This window comes from Camelus bactrianus, chromosome 3 (genome assembly GCF_048773025.1).
Source record: "Camelus bactrianus isolate YW-2024 breed Bactrian camel chromosome 3, ASM4877302v1, whole genome shotgun sequence".
NCBI classification, from domain to species: Eukaryota; Metazoa; Chordata; class Mammalia; order Artiodactyla; family Camelidae; genus Camelus; species Camelus bactrianus.
This window is the reverse complement of record NC_133541.1, coordinates 8,948,461-8,967,926: the sequence shown is the minus strand read 5'-3', so window position 1 is coordinate 8,967,926 and position 19,466 is coordinate 8,948,461. Positions and strand designations below refer to the sequence as shown.

Below are 19,466 nucleotides of genomic sequence, written 5' to 3'. Positions count from 1 at the left end.
GGTCCTAGGTTCAATCCTTAGCACCTCCTCTAAAAATAAATAAATAAATCTAATTACCTCCCCCCTCCAAACAAACAAAAAAGCAAATATAACACCTATATGGCAATATGGAAAAATGCATAATGTTAAGTAAACAAAGCAGAAATAAAAAATGAACACGCACTGTACTTCCAACTATTTCAGTAAAAACCCCAAAATAGCCTAAAAGCAAAAGCACAAAAAATGATAGCTGTTGTAATTGGTTAGATGAGAATATGGGTGATTTTCTTCCACTCTTTTTCCAAAGTTCCTAGTGTTTCTACTACTTTTACAACTACCACATAAAAAAATTTTAACTGCTAAAATTTTGTGGAAAACACTTCCTTTTTGACTGTAAAAGTATACCTGTTTTTTTTTTAAATGTGGATTTGGTAATTTGGCCTTGCAAAATAGATTTAAAGTTCCAATTCTCCATGTATCCCAAATGTTAGTTATTTCTTCTCTCCCAGGATTACTGACCATTACAAAACCAACATTCATCTGTACTGTTGCTTCTGGAAGCCTGAAAACTACAAGTTCCTTCCTCACTGGGCTTGAGTTACATTCTGTCAAAGAGAAGCATTTCTGTGGAATTAGAAGATGGAGGGAACACGTAAAGCCATTTTCTACTTCTGGCTCTAAAAACAGCAGCGGCAGCTAGCTGCAGGTACCCCAGGCCCCTGCAGTGGTTACAGAGTTCACAGCAGGGATCCTGCCAGCAGCCGTGGGCAAATGCAGGTTCAGCAGCAGGGGCAGCAGCTCCAAGTTTCAGCAGGAGTGTGCCAAGTATCAGTGCGTTTCCTCTCAGCTCCAAATGTATCCCTCAGCATCACCTGATCAGTGATAAAAGACTAAACTCTTAAACAGTTTTTAAAAACACATTTGTCAGTAGAGGGTGCTGGAGGGACAACGCAGGAGGACTGGAGCTTTCCTGCTCCTGCTGCTGTCACCCACAGCCCTACAGATAAGACCCCAACAAACTTCAGGCCCTGCACCCACAGTGGCACTCCAACTCTCTCTGTAGGGCCACCACCAACCCTGGCTCTCTTGCGCACACACACTGGAGGGCTGTCTCCTGCTCACCCACAAACTGTGGACCACCTCTGGCTTGGACAATTCCATGCCTCTCCAATGAGGTCTGAACCACAGCTGCAGGAGGGCCCCAGCCCTTCCAAGTTTGTCCCTACCTGGATACTTTCCTTCATGCCCAGGGTACCCTTGACAGTAGTCTTTACATCTTTATAATTATTCTCTTATCATAGCTTAGTAATTCTTCCTCCAGTTAAATTCCTGTGTGTTTTCTGCCTCCTCACTGGATGCAGAGTGCAAAGGAAAAAAAGATCTGAAGAACCAAGTGGAAATTTTAGAACTGAAAAATACAGGGAGTGTGGGCTCACTCCTGGACTCAGGCTCAACAGCAATAGCTGTCTCAAGAAAAAGGACTCGTATTATTCTTTGGAGTTATTAGCTGAACAACATGCTTTTTTCCCCTATGAGCCACCATTTTTACTATGGAAAAAAAAAACTGACAAACAGCAGTTATTTAGACAGATTTGGGTACTTGGCAGACATTTTGTCATGAAAGAATGAAGTAAGCCTGAGAACCAAGGAAAACAACTGACACTATTTGCTACCAATGATAAAAATAAAAACTTCAAGCAAAAATTAGGATTTTAGGAAAATTGTATCCACAATACACATGAGAGCTGCCCCAATACCTAAAGCCTTTTTGAAACAAGTGGTGATGTTAATGAACGTGAGCTTTTATGTCACCCAGGAAAACGTGTCAATGTTTGGAAGATCTGGATAACTTGATCCAATAGCTACCAAATGATCAATATATTATGTTACAAAACCGTGCAAGAGTAAAAGATAGTGGACTTTTAAAAAACAGCTTTACTGAGGAATAACTGACATAAAATAAAACACTTACTTAAAAGGATTAGCACTTAATAAGCTTGACATTGGTAAAACCGTCACCACAATCAAAATAATGAACATTTCCATCACCACCAAAATTAACTCATGCCTCCCTGTAATCCTCCTTCATCCCATCCGTCTCTTACCCATCTCCTTCTTCCCTCCCCACTGACTGTTCTCCACACACTGATAACCGTCTAGTCATGCCATATAATTTATTACGTTTATTTTCTGTCTTCCCTTCCTCCTCTACCAAGCCAAAAATAAGAATGTAGGCTAATGAAAGAAGGGATTTTGTCTATTTTGTTACCAGCCTAGTCTAAGTGTATAAAATAGTGCCTGGCTCATAACAGGTGCTCAATAAACACGTGTCAAATAAGTGCATGCACACTTGGCCATAAGCATGCCAAAGCAGTGAAGGTTGATATATGGTAAGAAGAATGAAGCAGACATTACTGGAAGCAGAAATGAAAGACAATGTGGTTCTAGAAAGATAGGAGCTAGCTGCCTTGTTCTGCAACTTCCCATCCTTTTAACTCCAAATCTAAATCACCTCAAGGTTTTGCCATAGTAGATACAGAACATGATCAACTGCAATACACTTCGGCTTCATCCCTTCCCAATGACTATGATTCATAAAGCATAAAGAACAACTACTTTTGCAGTCCATAAAAAAATGCTGATAAAATGTTATATTATGTTCTGCTAGTGTGAGCAGTAATTTAGAAAAATGGAAGAGAAAAAAGCTCTATGTATCACTAGGTTGAAATTAGAGCACTCTACTCCGGCAAAATGTTTAATATCTTAATGGGGGCTTCATACAACAAAACTTGCTTGCAACATCTATTCCAACAGTGCAGTGCTTTTAGTTTTTTTAAAAAAAAATGTATATCCCTGAACAAAGGACAGATTTTTTTTTAACTGAAAAATTTCAGTGCACTGCAGGATCGGATGAGGAACCTGCATATCCAAGATCTCCTCAGGCTCTAAAGTTTAAAGATTTGGTAAGGAATTACATAACAGAACTTCTTTCAAAATTGGAGTTAATCCTCTCAAACTCTGCTTTATCAACTAAATTTACATAATATTCTAAATGCTTCGTTGTCATTTCAACATCCTTCATAGAATCTTCACCAGGAGTAGATTCGGTCTCAAAAAACCACTTTCTTTGTTCACCCATTACCCCATCTGTTACAGTTTTATAGTGAGATTACAGAATTCAGTCTTATCTTCAGGCTCCACTACTAATTCTAGTTTTCTTGCTATTTGCACCACATCTGCAGTTGCTTCCTCCACTGAAGTCTTGAATTCCTCAAAGTCATCCAGGAGGGTTGGAATCAACTTCTCCCAAACTCCCGTTAATGTTGATATTTTTACCTCTTTCCATGAATCACAAATGTTCTTAATGGCATCTAGAATGGTGAATCCTTTCTAGAATGTTTTCAATTTACTTTGTCTAGATCTCTCAGAGGAATTATTATCTATGGCAGCTATACAGTCTTATGGAATGTATTTCTTAAATAGTAAGACTTGAAAATCAAAATTACTTCTTGATCCATGGGCTACAGAATGTATGTTGTGTTAGCAGGCATGAAAACAACATTTATCTCGTACCACCTCCATCAGAGCTGTTGGGTGACCAGGGACATTGTCAATAAGCAGTAATATTTTGAAAGGAATGTTTTCTTCTGAGCTGTAGGCCTCAGCAATGGGCTTAAAATATTCAACAAACCATGCTGTCATCTAGGCTTTGTTGTTCCATATATAGAACACAGGCATAATTAATTAGGATAATTCTTAAGAGCCCTAGGATTTTCAGAATGGTAAATGACCAGTGATTTCAATTTCAAGTCACCACCTACATTAGCCCCAACAAGAGTCAGCCTGTCCTTTGAAGCTTTGAAGCCAGGCACTGACTTCTCCTCTCTAGCTATGGAAGTCCTAGATGGTATCTTCCTCCCATACAAGGCTGTTCCATCCATCCACACTGAAAATCTGTTGTTCAGTGTAGCCACCTTCATTAATTATCTTAGCTAGATCTTCTGGATAACTTGATTCAACTTCCACATCAGTACTTGCTGCTTCACTTTGTACTCTGGTATTATGGAGACAACTCCTTTCCTTAAACCTCATGAACCAACCTCTGCTAGCTTCAAACTCTTCCGCAGCTTCCTCAATTTTCTCAGCCTTCACAGAATTGAAGAGTTAGACCCCAGCTCTGGATTAGGCTTTGGCTTTAGGGAGTGTTGTGGCTGGTATGAGTGTCTCTCTAGACTACTAAAACTTTCTCCCCATCAGCACCAAGGCTGTTTCTCTTTCTTATCATCGTGGGTTCACTGAAATAGCACTTCCATTTTCTTCAGAAACTTTTCCTTTGCATCCACAACCTGGCTAACTGGCGCAAGAGGCCTAGCTTTCAGCCTATCTCGAATTTCTACGTGCATTCCTCACTAAGCTTAATTTCTAGTTTTTGATTAAAAGTGAGAGACACATGACTCCTCCTTTCACTTGAACACTCAGAGACCATTGTAGAGTTATTAAATGGCCTAATTTCAATATTGTTGTGTTTCAAGGCCTGAGGGGGAGGGGGCTGGCCAAGGAAAGAGAAAAAGATGGGAACAGGGATTGGTGGAGGAGTCAGAATACACACATTTATCTGTCAAGTCTTCTGTCTTTGTGGGCAAAGTTCAGGTGCCCCAAAACAATTACAATAGTAACATCACAGATTATCATAACAAATATAATAATAATGAAAAAGCTTGAAATATCGAGAGAATTACCAAAATGGGACACTGAGACAAGAAGTGAGCAAATGCTTTTGGAAAAATGCCACCTACAGACTTGCTTGATACAAGGTTGCCACAAACTCAATTTGTAAACAATCAATACCAGCAAAGCTCAAAAAGTGAAGCACAATAAAACAACCTATGCCTGTACTGAGGACAGATTATCTGGTAACTTTACAAAAATAAAATTTAATACACCGAACACTTTAGAGATCTTTAATATCTAGCAAACACAACATGAAAAGTCAAAATTCATCTGGCAAGTAACCATTTTCTAACAAATCAGTATTGTCTACTATAAATGTGAAACATTCTAAGCACTATACCATCATATATGGTAACATTAGAGGAAAGAAACATGCTATTTTTAAGGAGATGGAAATGTTAACACTATTTGCAGGTTGATATTTTAGTAACACTTTAAAAAAAATTTTTAAATGTTTCTTTCATAACCAGGTAAAAACCCAATTACATTTTTTTTAATTTAAGATATTATCTGGAATAGCTCATTTAACAAACAGAAGTTGTTTCCAAGTTTTTTGGTATTTTCACTGTATCATTTTTATCATTAAATCTTTAATCCTCCCTTTCCTTCCAGCATTTTTTCAAGCTAAATTTACATTAATTGTGAAAATTTCAGGAGACTTCCAAGTTGGAATTATGCAAAATTATGCATGAGAAGTATTAAAATCCACTTTCATTTCATGACTAATAGTGTCATAAAACAAATGAAAAATAAAGTTTTGTCGAATTATATAAATGATTCATCTTATAAAATGAGTGAGAAAAATATAGTTATCTCAATATTGGACACAGGTATCTACTTATAAAAATCTAATTTAACTAAGGAAGTCTGACAGACCTGAGTTTGAATCTTGCCTCTGACATGTTACCTGTATGACCTTGGGTAAGTTACTTAATCATATTAACCCTCAGTTTCCTCATCTGTAAAAAAGGAATACTGCCCACCTAAAAGTGTTAGGAGAATTAAATGAGATGTGAATGAAGTGTTTGGTAAAGTACTTGCCATACATCAAGTCCTCAGTAAATGTCAGTTACTTCAATAAAGAATAGTGTTCAAGTCAACAAAGAAATATCATTTATATCTCACACTGATTATAATTTTACAAGGAAAAAAGTGAACTAGAAGCACACTGAAAATACTCCTTTAATGATTCCACATAAACTTTGAGATCCTGCAATTTCTGAATTACCACTATCACACCATAAATGTATGCAAGCACTAAGTGCCCAGGCTCAAATAACAGGAATTTAATAAAACATAACAGTACATATCAAGTGATAAATAAATGAATGCATGCCTTACTACAGTAAGTCATTAAAATCTGAATCCATCCACGTAGATGGAAATTTACACACTAGGGCCATCTGTCAAAAGAAAGTAATTCCTAACCACCTCAGCAGCTTCACTTTATTATTTTTTCCAAAGGAGTGTCTGTTGGCGATTATCTTCACTCACTGTATATAATAAAAACAACTGAGACATAATGAAAGGAAAACTATTTGTTATCAGAATACCCAGGTTCAAATCTGTCTTTTACTCGGGTGTGAAACTTGGACAAGCCATTAAAATAACTAAGCCTGAACTTCCACATCTGTAAAATAATACCCACCTATTCCATAGGGCTTTTAGTAAGGTCAACGTGAAGACATGTAAATATGCTTTGTGAACTGTCAAGTATAACATGCAAATGACATTACAGCTGGTTATTATAGAAGGCAAAACTTCTTTAAAAAAAATAATTGATTCTTTCCACTCATTATATATATACACATCAAATTTTTTTTATCACTCGTTATTACATGCCACGACAGTCCCCAATTGTCTTCATCTAAAAATCACCACAATCACAATGCATAAGGCTGAAAGACGCTTATCATATCCCCACATAATATACCCAAAGCATAAACGTATCTTCACTGATAACCAAACACATCAAGAAACAGAATAGTAATTTCCTCTACAGACTTACTAAATTAATCGACAGTCTCTAAAAAGATAAAACTGCTTAAAAACAACCCAACTACCTCCACTGGATAAGCAAATGCATTTCAATAGTCATAGATGTTCAGTTATGTATTAAAGTATATATTCAGTTTACAAGAGCTTGTTTCAAAACAGCCATATCCAAAACATACGCACTCAAAGAACAAAACAAACACGCAAAACTCTGCTTCTTATTGTCAGGGATTAAGCACAAAATAAACCACTAGAGCAAAACAAAAGAATTCTAAAGGGCCTCCCTTCTTCGAATAACCTCGTTGGATCTTCCTCTTCCTCGTTCAGTAAATAAATTATTTTGGGGCACGCAAGCAGAGGGTAAGTTTTTAAACAGGGGTCAGTTCACTCCACTCGGTCGTCACCTGGCGGGGTATTTTTCGCGAAGTTTCAGAGTCAACAAAGAAGTTTTGTCGTGAAATCGTAGGGCCTGGGTAGCGATGGGCAAAACGACATAAAGAAAGACAAAACCTAGTGGGGGAAGGGTGGGGAAAACGCCCCCAGACTTCGTGCAGCTACGACGGCACCGTCCCCCTCCCCGGGATTGGCGGGATGGAGGGGGCGGGGAGCCCCGCCGGCCGCGGCCACCGCAGCCCCTGCGCCCCCTGCCCAACGCGTGCGCGGGCGGGAAACGGCGCGGGGTGCCGAGGGGTCACCTTCTGCTCCCCGCCGCCCCTCGCGCCGGCGGCTTGGCGGGCAAACGGCCCGGGAGCCGACCCCGCCGCGATCCCCCCCCCGCCGAGTCCCGCCGCTGTCACCGCGCGCCCCCGCACCGAGCAGGGGCGCCCCCGCCGCACCACCCCGGCTCCGCCGCCCGCCTCGAGCGCCGCGGACCCGGCGCGGGCCCGGCCCGAACCCCGGCGCCGGAGCAAGGGCGCGGGCGCCGCCGACTTACCTTCCTCGGCGGTGTCCATCTTGTCTGGGGGGGCGGCGGTGACGCAGCCGCGAGGCTTCCGCGGCCAAAGCCGGAGCCTTCCGGCCGGGGCGGGGAGGGAGGGAGGGAAGGGGAGGAGGGAGGAGGGAGCGGAGCTGGGCCCAGGCAGGTGCGTGAGCTCAGGTGCGAGAGAGGAAGCGACAGGAAGGAGAGAAGGGGAGAGGGAGAGGGAGAGAGGCTGACTGAAAGCGGGCGGGGGGGAGGGGCGGGGAGAGCGGTGGGGAGAGGCCTGGGCGGGGCGCGGAGGCGGAAGGGGTGGAGCGACCCAACGACAGGTGCCGTCACTTCCGGCAGTGGCCGCGGCGCGCACGCTCGGGAGTCGGCGGCTGCGGGGGGCGGTGTGGGTCTTTCCTGGAACCCGGGTGGGTACCCCTATGGACGTCGGGCCACCTGGACCTTGTCCCGAGGGCTGCACGAGGCAGCGAGGCTGAAACCTTAGTAGGAGCTGAACTCTGGTGACACCGAGGGAGGCCACAAAGAAGGCTCAGAGCCGAGGGAGGCGAGCAGCGTGAGCGAGCGCCTGACGGCCGGGCGGCGAGCCCAGCGCCGGCCGGGCTGCGGTGCACTGCAAAGGCGGGTCTCAGGGCCGAAGAATTACCTGGGCGCCTGTGAAAATACGAGTTCTGCACCCACCTCCCCCCGCCCCGACATTCCGTGGCCGCGTGTCGAGGAATGTGCATTTTTGTTCCGCACGCGGGCAGTTGTGATGCACATTTTGAGAAAGGACTAATTTATCACTGAAACTGAAAAGGCAAGCCTTAACTTTACCAAAATTACACCTAGGGAGACGTACGCAGTTGGTTGGAAGGACTACTTCAGTAAACTGCTTAGGCTGGAGGTTGAAACATCCACCTCTACGGGAAATCGGTTCAGATACTGACACGGCTTGATATACTGAGTTACAGACGCTTACCTGGCCAAAGCTAAATTGCCTTGGCCTGATGAGAGCTCTGCCTCCATCAGTACACCACCTTTCCTCACCATCATCCCTGGCTTTTTCTCTAAATGAACTGTTTAATACAGGCCAGAAGGCCGCCACTTTAGACTTGCCTGAGTAGAATTTAAGATGTCTCTAATCCCAATGACAGATTTTAAAGAATATGCAGATGACTTGCAGAAATAGATTCAAGAATGCTAGCGATCTTTTTTCCATCTGTGTGAGTGAAGGAATTGGGAAGAACAACTCCCCCAAGCCTCGTCAATCTAGAAAGAGACAAAAATACTGACATGGAATACTCCAGAAAGAGAGCAGCCCTTGAAGACTAATGTGAGTCATTTGACCAACGTCACTCCTGTTACCCAAGACAGGAAAGAATTCAAATTCTTGTCATAATAACGGAAACCCACTGATGTCTAGGGATGACCTTGAGAACTGAGCATATTTACGCTTTTCCTCAAGTATGTTTAGACTATATTATCTCCCAAGAAATTGAATCTGAAGGAGGCTCACTCTCTGAACCCCATCCCTTCCACTCAGCAGGACACCACTCAAATCCCCCGTAAGGCCTGTGGCAGACCACTTCTCACTAAGCTCAGACCAGGGGCACAGTTTTCAGGACCACCGGACTCAGTCTTAGGTGTCGTACAGCAAAAGGGAGAAGGATTCTGAGAGAGGTAGACTTTGAGATTCGCAGAAGGGAGTGCTAGTTGAATTTCAGGGCAGGTATGTGAGCCTCCAGGCAGTAGAACTGGGCTAGGATTGGAGGGGTGTGGTGTATGTGGTGGGGGTGGAGAACTCCATCCTTTTCTCTTCACGTGTCTTCCCTTGTGATGCTCAAAGGAAAGTTACTTCTAGAATTGAGATTTGCCGCACCTTTTTTTCATTTCAGCCTTTGGAGGTTAAATATGAGTAATCAACCAACATTTATTGAGTCCCTGCTATATGTCAGGCCTTAGTCCTCACAACAAGCCCTTTGAGATACATAAGTCAGTCAGACCTCTCTTGGTTACCAAGACAGGAACCCAACTAAGGTGGTAGGCAAAAGGGAGGAATACACAGTTCACATGAACAAACTGTGACAAGGGTGGTGGTCCAGCGGACCTCAGGGATTGCTAGAACCAGAGTCCCCTGTCTGCCCACAACCTTCAGCTCTGCTTTTCCCTGCCCATCAGTTTCATGCTGTCAGACCAGCTTCTTCCACATGGCTGGAGACAAGGCCACTAATAGCTCCCAAGGTCATATCTTCAGCTTCGTCATCAGGCAGACTGAGGGTGATGATCTCTGGCCTCAAGTTAACAATTTATAAGGAAGAACGGTTAATTGGTCCAGCTAGGTGCCTGTTCCTAAACCAAATGACTATGCTGAAGAATCAGGATCTGTAAGAACATGTACACTGCCATTAAACAACACTGTTGAAGTGCAGAAAGAACATCTTCCACAGGAACCAGGAGGACAAAACAATAGATATGCATTATGATTAGAATTCTCATTAATTTCAAACAAGGACACCAAGATTGTCAAGAAATATTTTCGTTTGCCTCACTTTTATCCAAGGAAACCTATGTTAGAATTCCTACAGAATTTCAATCTGAGAAAAAGTTATTTGGATCAAAAGAAATATTTAGAGGTATAGCACACATGTGGTTCCAGTGTCTGTGTGTGTGTGTGTTTATTGTGCCATGAGGGTACAATAGTTTAGTAATTCTGAGTTTCCATATAGCAATAATATGAGCAACAGGAGATGTGTAGGAGGACACACTATAATTTTCTGAGCACTAAGTTTAACAATAACAATAATTAACCCAAATCCCTTTGACATCCAGTGAACATTAATAGCAATCTTGTGAAGTATATACTATACCCATTTTACAGATGAGGCATCTGAGACTCACAGCTGATAAGTAACTTGCTTTTGGCCATTTGTAGAAGAGGAACTAAATTAGAGCACAAGTCTGTCCAACTCCAGGCCTCCAAGTTTTAAACCTCACCTGTTTGCCATTAGCAGCCACACTGTTAACATTACCATTAAACCTTCAACTTTTTACTGTGAGCTTTGTTTATGCAGAAACCCATGACTTTGGAACAGATGCACAGAATTGCTGTGGACCAAGTATAAATATGATAATTAGGCAAAGTGCCTTACTGTAAGCATAACATTATTAATGTTAACAAATTATTGAAGGCAGTTTATGGCATTATCTTAACACTAAACTCTTCCCTTCATATCCCCCCTTCCCTCTCATCTTCCCTTCCCTTCCACTTTTCTATTCCATTTCTCTTGTGTTCCTGTGGTGAGGCAACAGTAATGTGGGCAAGAACATGGGGGCTGAAAGGAGAGGCATGCATGTGGCAGAGAGAGTAGACTGGTGTGGTTGGACAATTGATTATGTTGAAGAATGATGATCAGATTTCCCACTGTTGGAGAAAATACCAACATGGAAAGGGGAGAGGCTAGAAAGAACCCTGAGGTGTTTGATTGGAAATATAGGTATCATTATGAACTCATTTTTTAAAGTATAAACACAAATAAAAATATATACAGTTGACCCATGAACAATGCAGGGGTTAGGGGCAGCTGGAAATCCAAGTACAACTTTATAATCAGCCCTCCTATCTACAGTTCGACATCCTTATATTCAACCAACCTCGGACCATGTAGTACTGTAGTACCTATTTATTGAAAAAATGTCAAGTATAAGTGGGCCCATGCAGTTCAAACCCATGTCGTTCAAGTGTCAATTTTATATATATATACATATATAATATATATACCTATATATAATATATATCAGATATTAAATGTATATACTAGGAAATATATATTTGTTATATATATTTTTTTTCTTGTTTTTCACTCTGAAAGATCCTGAGAGGAGCTACATGCAGTGATACCCCAGTAGCTCTGAGCATACTGAGTACACAGATTTTGGTTTCTAATACCATGCTCCACTGAAAGGAACCAAGACTGTTTGATACCATAATGATAGACATATGTCATTATACATTTGTCCAAATCCACAGAATGAACAACACCAAATGAACTGTAATGCAAACTATGGACTTCGGGTGATTATGAGGTGTCAATTCTATCAGTTGTAACAAAGGTAACGTGGTGGGATGCTGACAGTGGGGGAGGCTGTGCAGGGGTATATGGAAATATTTGTCCCTTCCTCTCACTTTTGCCCTGAATCTTAAACTGCTCTAAAAAAAAGTTCAATATTTTTCAAAAAAATACTTATAAGAGGGGGAAAAAAAGAGGAACCAAGATTCTCTGAAGAAATGTCAGATTTTAGAGCTGGAGTGGGAAAACTACAAGATGAGCCTAGAACGTCTTGTGCTGGAAATTAAGAAAGTGCTCAAAAAACAATAGAGCCATGTTACAAGGATAAAGAAACTGGCTCATGGGACTCCCATTGGCCAATGTGGGGACAATTTGAGCATCAAAATAAGTATTTAAGTAACAGATTACAACCTATTGAATAAAAGAGGAATCCATGAGCTCATCATGACATAAATCAGTAGGGAGAAAGAAAAGCTCTTCCTTTGCAGTATAATGCCAACCAATAAATGTAAAAGGAATGATATGAACAGAAAATCACTTACCAACCTGATAGTGGTTGAGACTGCAGTTGTCAGTGGAGGCTAAGAATGGGTGTAGTTTCGAGGAGGAACCAGATTTTAGCATAACATTGGAGCATTGTCCAACAATCAGGAAGAAAAATAGTAACTTTACAGTGAAGACATCAACATTACTAGATGACCAAGGTCAACATTACTGGTGATGGGATAGACTGACATACTAAGAAAAATCAAAGTTTGTCAGAAATACATGCCTGAGTCTGGGCATGAAGAAATATCAAATGGAATCACGTTGAGTGACAGCCTAGAAAATATAAGGTCTGTGTGCTTTCAAATTCTCAAGGGCATGATAGACAGAATGACTAGGGAACATTCCAGATTGGAAGAGGCCAAAGAGACCTGATAACTAAGTGCAATGTATGAAGGAATCCTGGACCTGAGAACTAAAAAAGACATTTTTGGCAAAATTGAAATTTGGATAGGTTCTTTGAATGGTAGGCTTGAATCTGTTGATTTCTGAGATTTCTTTGGATGTCCTTATTTAGTGAAATACACACAGGAGTATTTAGGGGTGATATAGGATCAGGTCTGAAGCTCGTAGTCAAATGGTTCAGAAAAAAACGTGTATGTGTGTGTGTGTGTGTGAATGACTGAGAGAGAGATTTTTAAAGCTGGTGAATCTGGGTGAAGACAATATGGGAGGGTTTTTTGTACTATACTTGCAACTTTTTCATGAGTTTGAAATTCTTCTGAAATCATTTCTTTTTTAGTTAAAATTGCTAAGTGCTGACGGAACTCTAAAGCAGTGGTTCTCAAATTTGGGGAATCTGAGTCAAAAATACCTTTGACAATCTGATAAAATCTATCGAATTTTTTTCCCCAGAAAAATTGCATAAACACAAAATGTTGCATACAGTTTCCAGGAACTCATGGATGCCTTCAAGGCCACACACAAACCTCAGGGTAAAAGAGCTTCTCTTTTAAAATATTGAGAAAAATGATGTTCACTTCCCTTAAGCACATAGCAGACTACATTTTTTCAAACAGCAGTTGAAAATACTTGATAAAATATTAAAAACGTATTTTTTAAACCACTGAAGAGTTGACAAAAATAGTAAAGCAACTACCAGGCCAAATCTAAGGACAGGTTGTAAGCGGAACATGGCAGTCACTTTTGCTCTGCTGATACAGGCAAACTTTGAACTTGTGTTTTGACAGTTTCCGGTGGCAAGAAGAATAAGTATCACTGCCCAGAGCCTGCCCAAGGTGAAAGATCTGCTAAGAGCCCTTCCATCAGGATCCTCCTCCAAGGCCCACAAGGCTGCTAACTTAGAGGAAATAGCGAACCAAAAGTAAATCTGATCCCAAAACGTCTAGGAAAAGTTGTTTCTGCTGAGCCTTGTTAAATTGTATCCATGAACCAACCCTGGCATGGACTGCACCTCAAACTCGTGACACTCCAGTGACCCAGTAATCTCAAGGAGTAAACTTAGTTGAAAAGGATCTTGAACTGCTGGGACCCCTAAGTACCCGGCAAAGTCAAACACCAATTCTCTCCAGAAGAATGCACTTGCTCCCTAGCCACCTTAGTCTGGTAGGGCTGGCATAAAAGCAGACCACAGACTGGATGGCTTAAACAACAGACATTTATTTCTCACAGTTATGGAGGCTAGAAGTCCAAGATCAAGGTGTCGTAAGGGTTGGTTGCTCCTGAGGCCTCTGTTCTAGACCTGTGGATGGCCACCTTCCCTCTGCGTCCTCACATGGCCTTGTCTGTGTTTGTGCATGCCTGGTGTCTCTTTCTTTTCCTCTTAGGACACCAGTCCTATTGGATGAGGGCCCTACCCTTATGACCTCATTTAACCTTAATTACATTTTTTAAGGTTCCATCTCCAAATACAGTCACACTGAGGGCTAGGGCTTCAGCAAATGAACTTTAGGGGGTCAGTTCAGTCCATGACACTAGCCCTCAAAGAATTTCCACAAATAAATTTACAAGGATGATGAGCTGCACATTAAGCATAATCAAATACATATATAAACAAGGACTAACAAACAGATAACAGAAACCGGCCCACAAAGACTTCAGATATGGATATTACCAGACTGAGATTACAAAGAAATTATACTTACTGGGATCTTTTTTTTTAAGTGATGAAACAATTTAAAAATATCCATTTTATGCCAGAATTACATCTTTGCTGCTATTTAAACATACCATAAAATATTTTATTTATCAAGAAATGAAGGTGTACCTAATTTTTTAGGATGTGCAGAAGCAAAATATTTAGAGAATGTTGCACTTGAGTATGAATGAGGCCACACCTGTCCTGGTGCATTTGGACGTCTGTGGCCTTGGGTCTTCAGCAGCAGTGGCCACCTTTCATTTACTGAAGTTTCCCTTAGGCCAACACAGGCCTGGACAGGTAGCAGTATGTCAGTAAGTATTGGCTGAATAAACAAAAACTTTTCCCAGAGATACTTTTTGCTGCTGAAATAGCACCCTGTGTACGAGTGCCTATCTTAGGAAGAGACACATTCAGGTGGCAGCTGAAATATCAATTGAGCAACAGTGATACACGACGTTTGATGTGTCTGAACTGTTATATCTGCACTTCTCCTTGTAATGACTTTAACTTCAATGCTATGGGCAGATATTCTCAACAAAGAAGTACATTGAGTCAAATCAAATCATCAAACCAAAGTTCCAAGTGTTTCTTATCCCTAATATATTCAGATACAATATTCATAGAAAAATTACTTGAAATTTAAGCCAAACTGTTTCTAAGATGAAGGCCTTCAAGACCACAGTTTTTTTAAAAATTTTTTTTATTGAAATATAGTTGATTTCCAACCTTGTGTTAGTTTCAAGTATACAGCAAAGTGATTCAGTTATACATATACATATTTTTTTTTCAGATTCTTTTCCATTATAGGTTATTGCAAGAAATTCAAAGGAGTTCCCTGTGCTGTACAGTAGGTTCTTGTTTATCTGTTTTATATATAGTAGTGTGTATCTGTTAATCCCAGACTCCTAATTTATCCCTTCCCCCCTTTCCCTTTGGTAACCACAGTTTGTTTTCTATGTCAAGACCACAGTCTTTTTTTCCCTGAAAACTTTATTATGAATGTTTTCAAATATTCAGGAAAGATGAAGGAATAGTACAATGAACATCTATACGCCCTCAACCTAGATTCAATGATTATTAACATTTACCCATATGTATTTTAACTATAGTTTTTCTTTCTTTTCCTTCTGTGTCTTTTGGAAGTATGTGTCTGAACAATTTTCCCCAAGCACTTTAGCATGTATCTCCTAAAGTTAGAATAATGTCCTTTAAAACCATTACCACACCATAATATCTAGAATCTAAAGTTTTTGTAATTGTCCCAAGAAGGTCTTTTATAGTTTTGTTTTGAGTTTGTTTGAACAAGCATCCGACTGATCTTCATGCATTGCCACTGATTTCAAGCCTATCTAGTCTCCCTTAACCTAAAACAGTCTTTGTGCCTCTCATTTTCCGAAGACAATGCCTGTCGGCAGATCACAGGACAGTTTGTTTTATACAATATCTTTCATTCTAAATTTGTCTGATTGATTCCTCCTGCTGACATTTAACTGTTCCTTTAGCCCCTGTATTTCCTTAAACTGAAAGTTAGCCTGGAGGCTTGATATGATTCGAGCTAAACATTTTTTTAGCAAGAATATTTCATCGATGTTGTGTTGTTCATGTGGTAGCCCATCAGGAGGCCAGGATGCCAGGTTGGACCACGATGATCGTTGCTGAGTTTGATCACTCGGTTATAGTGACGGCTGCAGATTCTCAGCATTTATTAATAATCTGTGGAGTAACACATGAAAGCCATGGTCCTTCATATTCTCTCATTCGTATCTTTTCCATTAAGTAGGACAGCCAAATTTTAAAATTATTCTTGAATTTGAAAGTGCCTGTTATCGTTAAAAACATTCTTGTTGATACTCATAATGACAAGTGTATTTTACAAAAACTTTTCAGCCTTTTATGACAAACTTCTCCTGTAATTTTTCCAATGAAATAAAACCTTGTTCTGTTTGTGTCATTCTCCTAATTCTTGCCCCCAAAAAAGGAAGAAAGAAAGAGACAGACAGGTAAATCATAGTTGACCCCCTCAGGTCTTCCTGGGTGACGGTGTCCTGACTGTCTGTCCGTGTGATGTAAGCTGGGCCTTGAGTGTTCCTTCTGAAGAGACAAGGGAAGAAGAAGAGAAGCTGAGCTTGAGCCACACACAATCATATTGAGTTGCCACATTTCTGACCTCATTACTCAATGAAGCAGATGAAGGAGATGCTTTATTTGGTGCCACATACACAAGAGCTCACCCACATGCCCCTTAACTGTTATAAAAGAGCAGGATGTTGGGAGGGCCTCAGAGGACTCGGCACAACAGAGGGTTCTGTGCTCTCTGCTGCAACGTGAAGCAGGTCAGCAAGTCCTGGGCAAGCACGCTCGAGTCGGCAGGTGAGCTGGTGCCTAGCAGACCAGAGCTCTTTAGAGTCAGCAGCTGGCACAAGCTCTGAGGTGGCAAATGGGGTCAGAAAGGAGGCATAATCTGACATTTCCTCGTTCTGCCAATGCAGAAGACACGGTGCAAACACATGCGTGTACATTTCCTTTTCAGTAGGTCTCCCTTCCAAAGCAAAGTGTGACTTATGAATTGTAAAGCATTGCAGGCCAGTGGGGAAATACTGGTATTCTCTACTATAGGATCTCTGGGTGCCTTTAAGCTATTAAATTGTACTGAGGATCCTCAGAGGGGAGTATGGTTGTCAGGGCTGTCTGCCTGGCCTTGGCCACTGAACCCTTTTCTAAGAGGCCATCTCACACAGCTAGAGTGCCTGAGCATGCACTCTGCAAATTGCCGAGCCGTACAAGCCCCAAGGACCCCAAGGACCCCAAGGACCCCAAGGATACATGGACCAAGAGGTCTACCCTTGAGAGTAGAAAAGCATCTAAGTTAACCATGGAAATTTCCACATCCAGAGGATCCTTTAGACCAGGAATTTCTTAAATATCCCAGGCTATGTCAGATTACCACAGGCTGGCAATAGATTCCATCTCCAAGTGTGGTTGGATGTGGGTTGTTCCACGTGAATTCATGGGTTCAACTCCAGAACATCTTGGGAGCTCCATGGCAGTCAACAAGCATTTTCAAGGGAGGAAGGTATAGCTCAGTGGTAGAGTGTAGGCATAGCATGGCATGAGGTCCAGGGTTCAATCCTCAATACCTCCGCTTAATAAATAAATAAACATAATTACCACCCCCCAAACAAACAAACAAGCATTTTCAGGAATGAACTATGAACTTCTTAATGTTACTGCCTTGGGAGATGTTGTCATCGACTGAATGGTGGCCCCCAAAATTTGTCCACACCCTAATCCCTGGAACCTGTGAATGTTACCTTATTTAGAAAAAGTTTTTGTAGATATAATTAAATTAAGGATTTTGACATGATATCATCTTGGATTATCCAGGTGGACCATAAATCCAGTGATAGGTGTCCTTATAAGAGTGAGGCAGAGGGAGATTTGAGACACACAGAAGAGGTGGCCACGAGAAGATGAAAGCAGAGATTGGATTGATGCAGCCACAGGTCAAGGAACACTGGCAAACTCTAGAAACTGAAAGAGGCAAGGAATGGATTCTCCTCAGACCCTCTGTAGGAAGTCTTGCCCTGCCAACACTTTGATCTCAGACTTCTGGTCTCTAGAAGTGTGAGAGATAAATTTCTGTTGTCTTAAGCCATCTAGTTTGTGGTCATTTGTTACAGCAGCCACAGGAATCTAATACTCATGCCTCACTGCTAGCCCAAACTTCAGTATTGACTTGCTAGCTCCAGAGGATGTAGCCAAAATCCCCAGTGTCAACCGCCTCTGCCACACATGGTTACATGCAGTGTCCAGAGGCAGCCCCCAGGGCCCCAAGGGAGTCCCTCTCTAACTGATTAGTCTCTTGACATATAAATTTTCATCTGATATTTGGGCTTCGAACCTGAAATTGTGCGGTTGCTCTTACACAAAGTTCTTCCTAGAGATTTTATCTTAGATGAGTGAAGTCCAAAGGAACCTTTAGGGATTCTCTTGGCACTCCTAACTCCTATATTTATGGACACCACTAAGCTCTGAAGCTGAGTTTCTTTTGTTATCTTCCTGTACATCTTCATTATCACCAAACATTTACTAAGTGCTTATTTTGTGCACTATGCTGTTAGACCCCGAAGATAAGCAAGTCAGGCATACCTCAGACCTGCTTCCTGTCTTCCAAGGTTACCTTTGAATTAGGGACTTTCCAGTTTTCCTCAGAAAGAATCTTTTTTACAACCTCACTTGGAGAACTCATGGAATGATTAGCATTCTGACTGCTTAGAGTCTAACTAGAATTTCTACATTTTTAAGGGTTTTTTTTAACCACAAACTTTAAGTATATGAATAAACGTACATGTTATTATTGTTTGTAAAGTTCTCCATCTCCCCTTCTCCTGGCTACAATATCTACCTCTCTTTCAGAGAACTGATCCTCTCTCACTCCAAACACAGTTCTAGGGGTCTTGCCAGTCTCCCCACTGGCCTATGACCATCTTCCTCCTCTGCCCCTGGGGAGGGTATGCAGTCTAGGCTGGAACACACGTGTACTCTCTTGGTGCCCACAGGTGATGTTCCTACTGCTGGCCCCTTCAAGCCACTCACCAGCCTTCTCCACCCCACTCTGAGGCCAGGTTTCTAATGCTTTTGTTGACAGTTACATTAACACAGTTTGACTCTGATCCTAACAATATACTTAATTTCAGTTTTGACCAATTATTCAGAAGCCCTAAAATATTATCTAACATTGACCAAGCACTTGCCAAGTGCCGGGCACTGTACAATGAACTTGATGCATATTAGCTCATTCAATTCTCAATGCTCTGATGAGGCAGGAGCTGGAAAAAACACTCAGGGTCAGTGAGTTAGGTGGGTCCCACACCTCCCAAGTGTCCTCACTCAGCGTCTAGCTCTGGGGCCTATGCCGGGAACACGTCCCGGACTCACAAGAGACTCTGTGAGTCCCCATCAGAGGTGTCCCTGCTCCCTGCTTTTCTGAGGTCAGATAGTGTTTAACCTCACCCACTTCCCTTACTTTCCTCCCTGTGATGCTCAGTGCCCAACTTCTCCTGAGGTGCTCCTCATAGCTGTGCCCCTACGCTGCACAGTGCCTCACTCCCTTGTTAATAGGACCGTGAGGACTACTCTC

At 41.6% G+C, this 19,466-nt stretch overlaps 1 protein-coding gene across 4 annotated transcripts in view; it reads right to left on the bottom strand.

Moving 5' to 3' along the window:
- Positions 1-7,872, bottom strand: part of MARCHF6 (membrane associated ring-CH-type finger 6) — a 69,621-nt gene extending 61,749 nt beyond the window's left edge. For 2 of the 4 annotated variants that reach the window (XM_074356216.1, XM_074356221.1), the window contains exon 1: positions 7,640-7,872. In XM_074356216.1, the coding sequence (XP_074212317.1) occupies positions 7,640-7,658 (19 nt within the window). In that variant the 5' untranslated portion in view covers positions 7,659-7,872. The remainder of the gene's footprint in view (positions 1-7,639) is intronic. The other 2 variants (XM_074356227.1, XM_074356235.1) reach the window with 1 other exon arrangement.
- Positions 7,873-19,466: the final 11,594 nt, after the last annotated feature.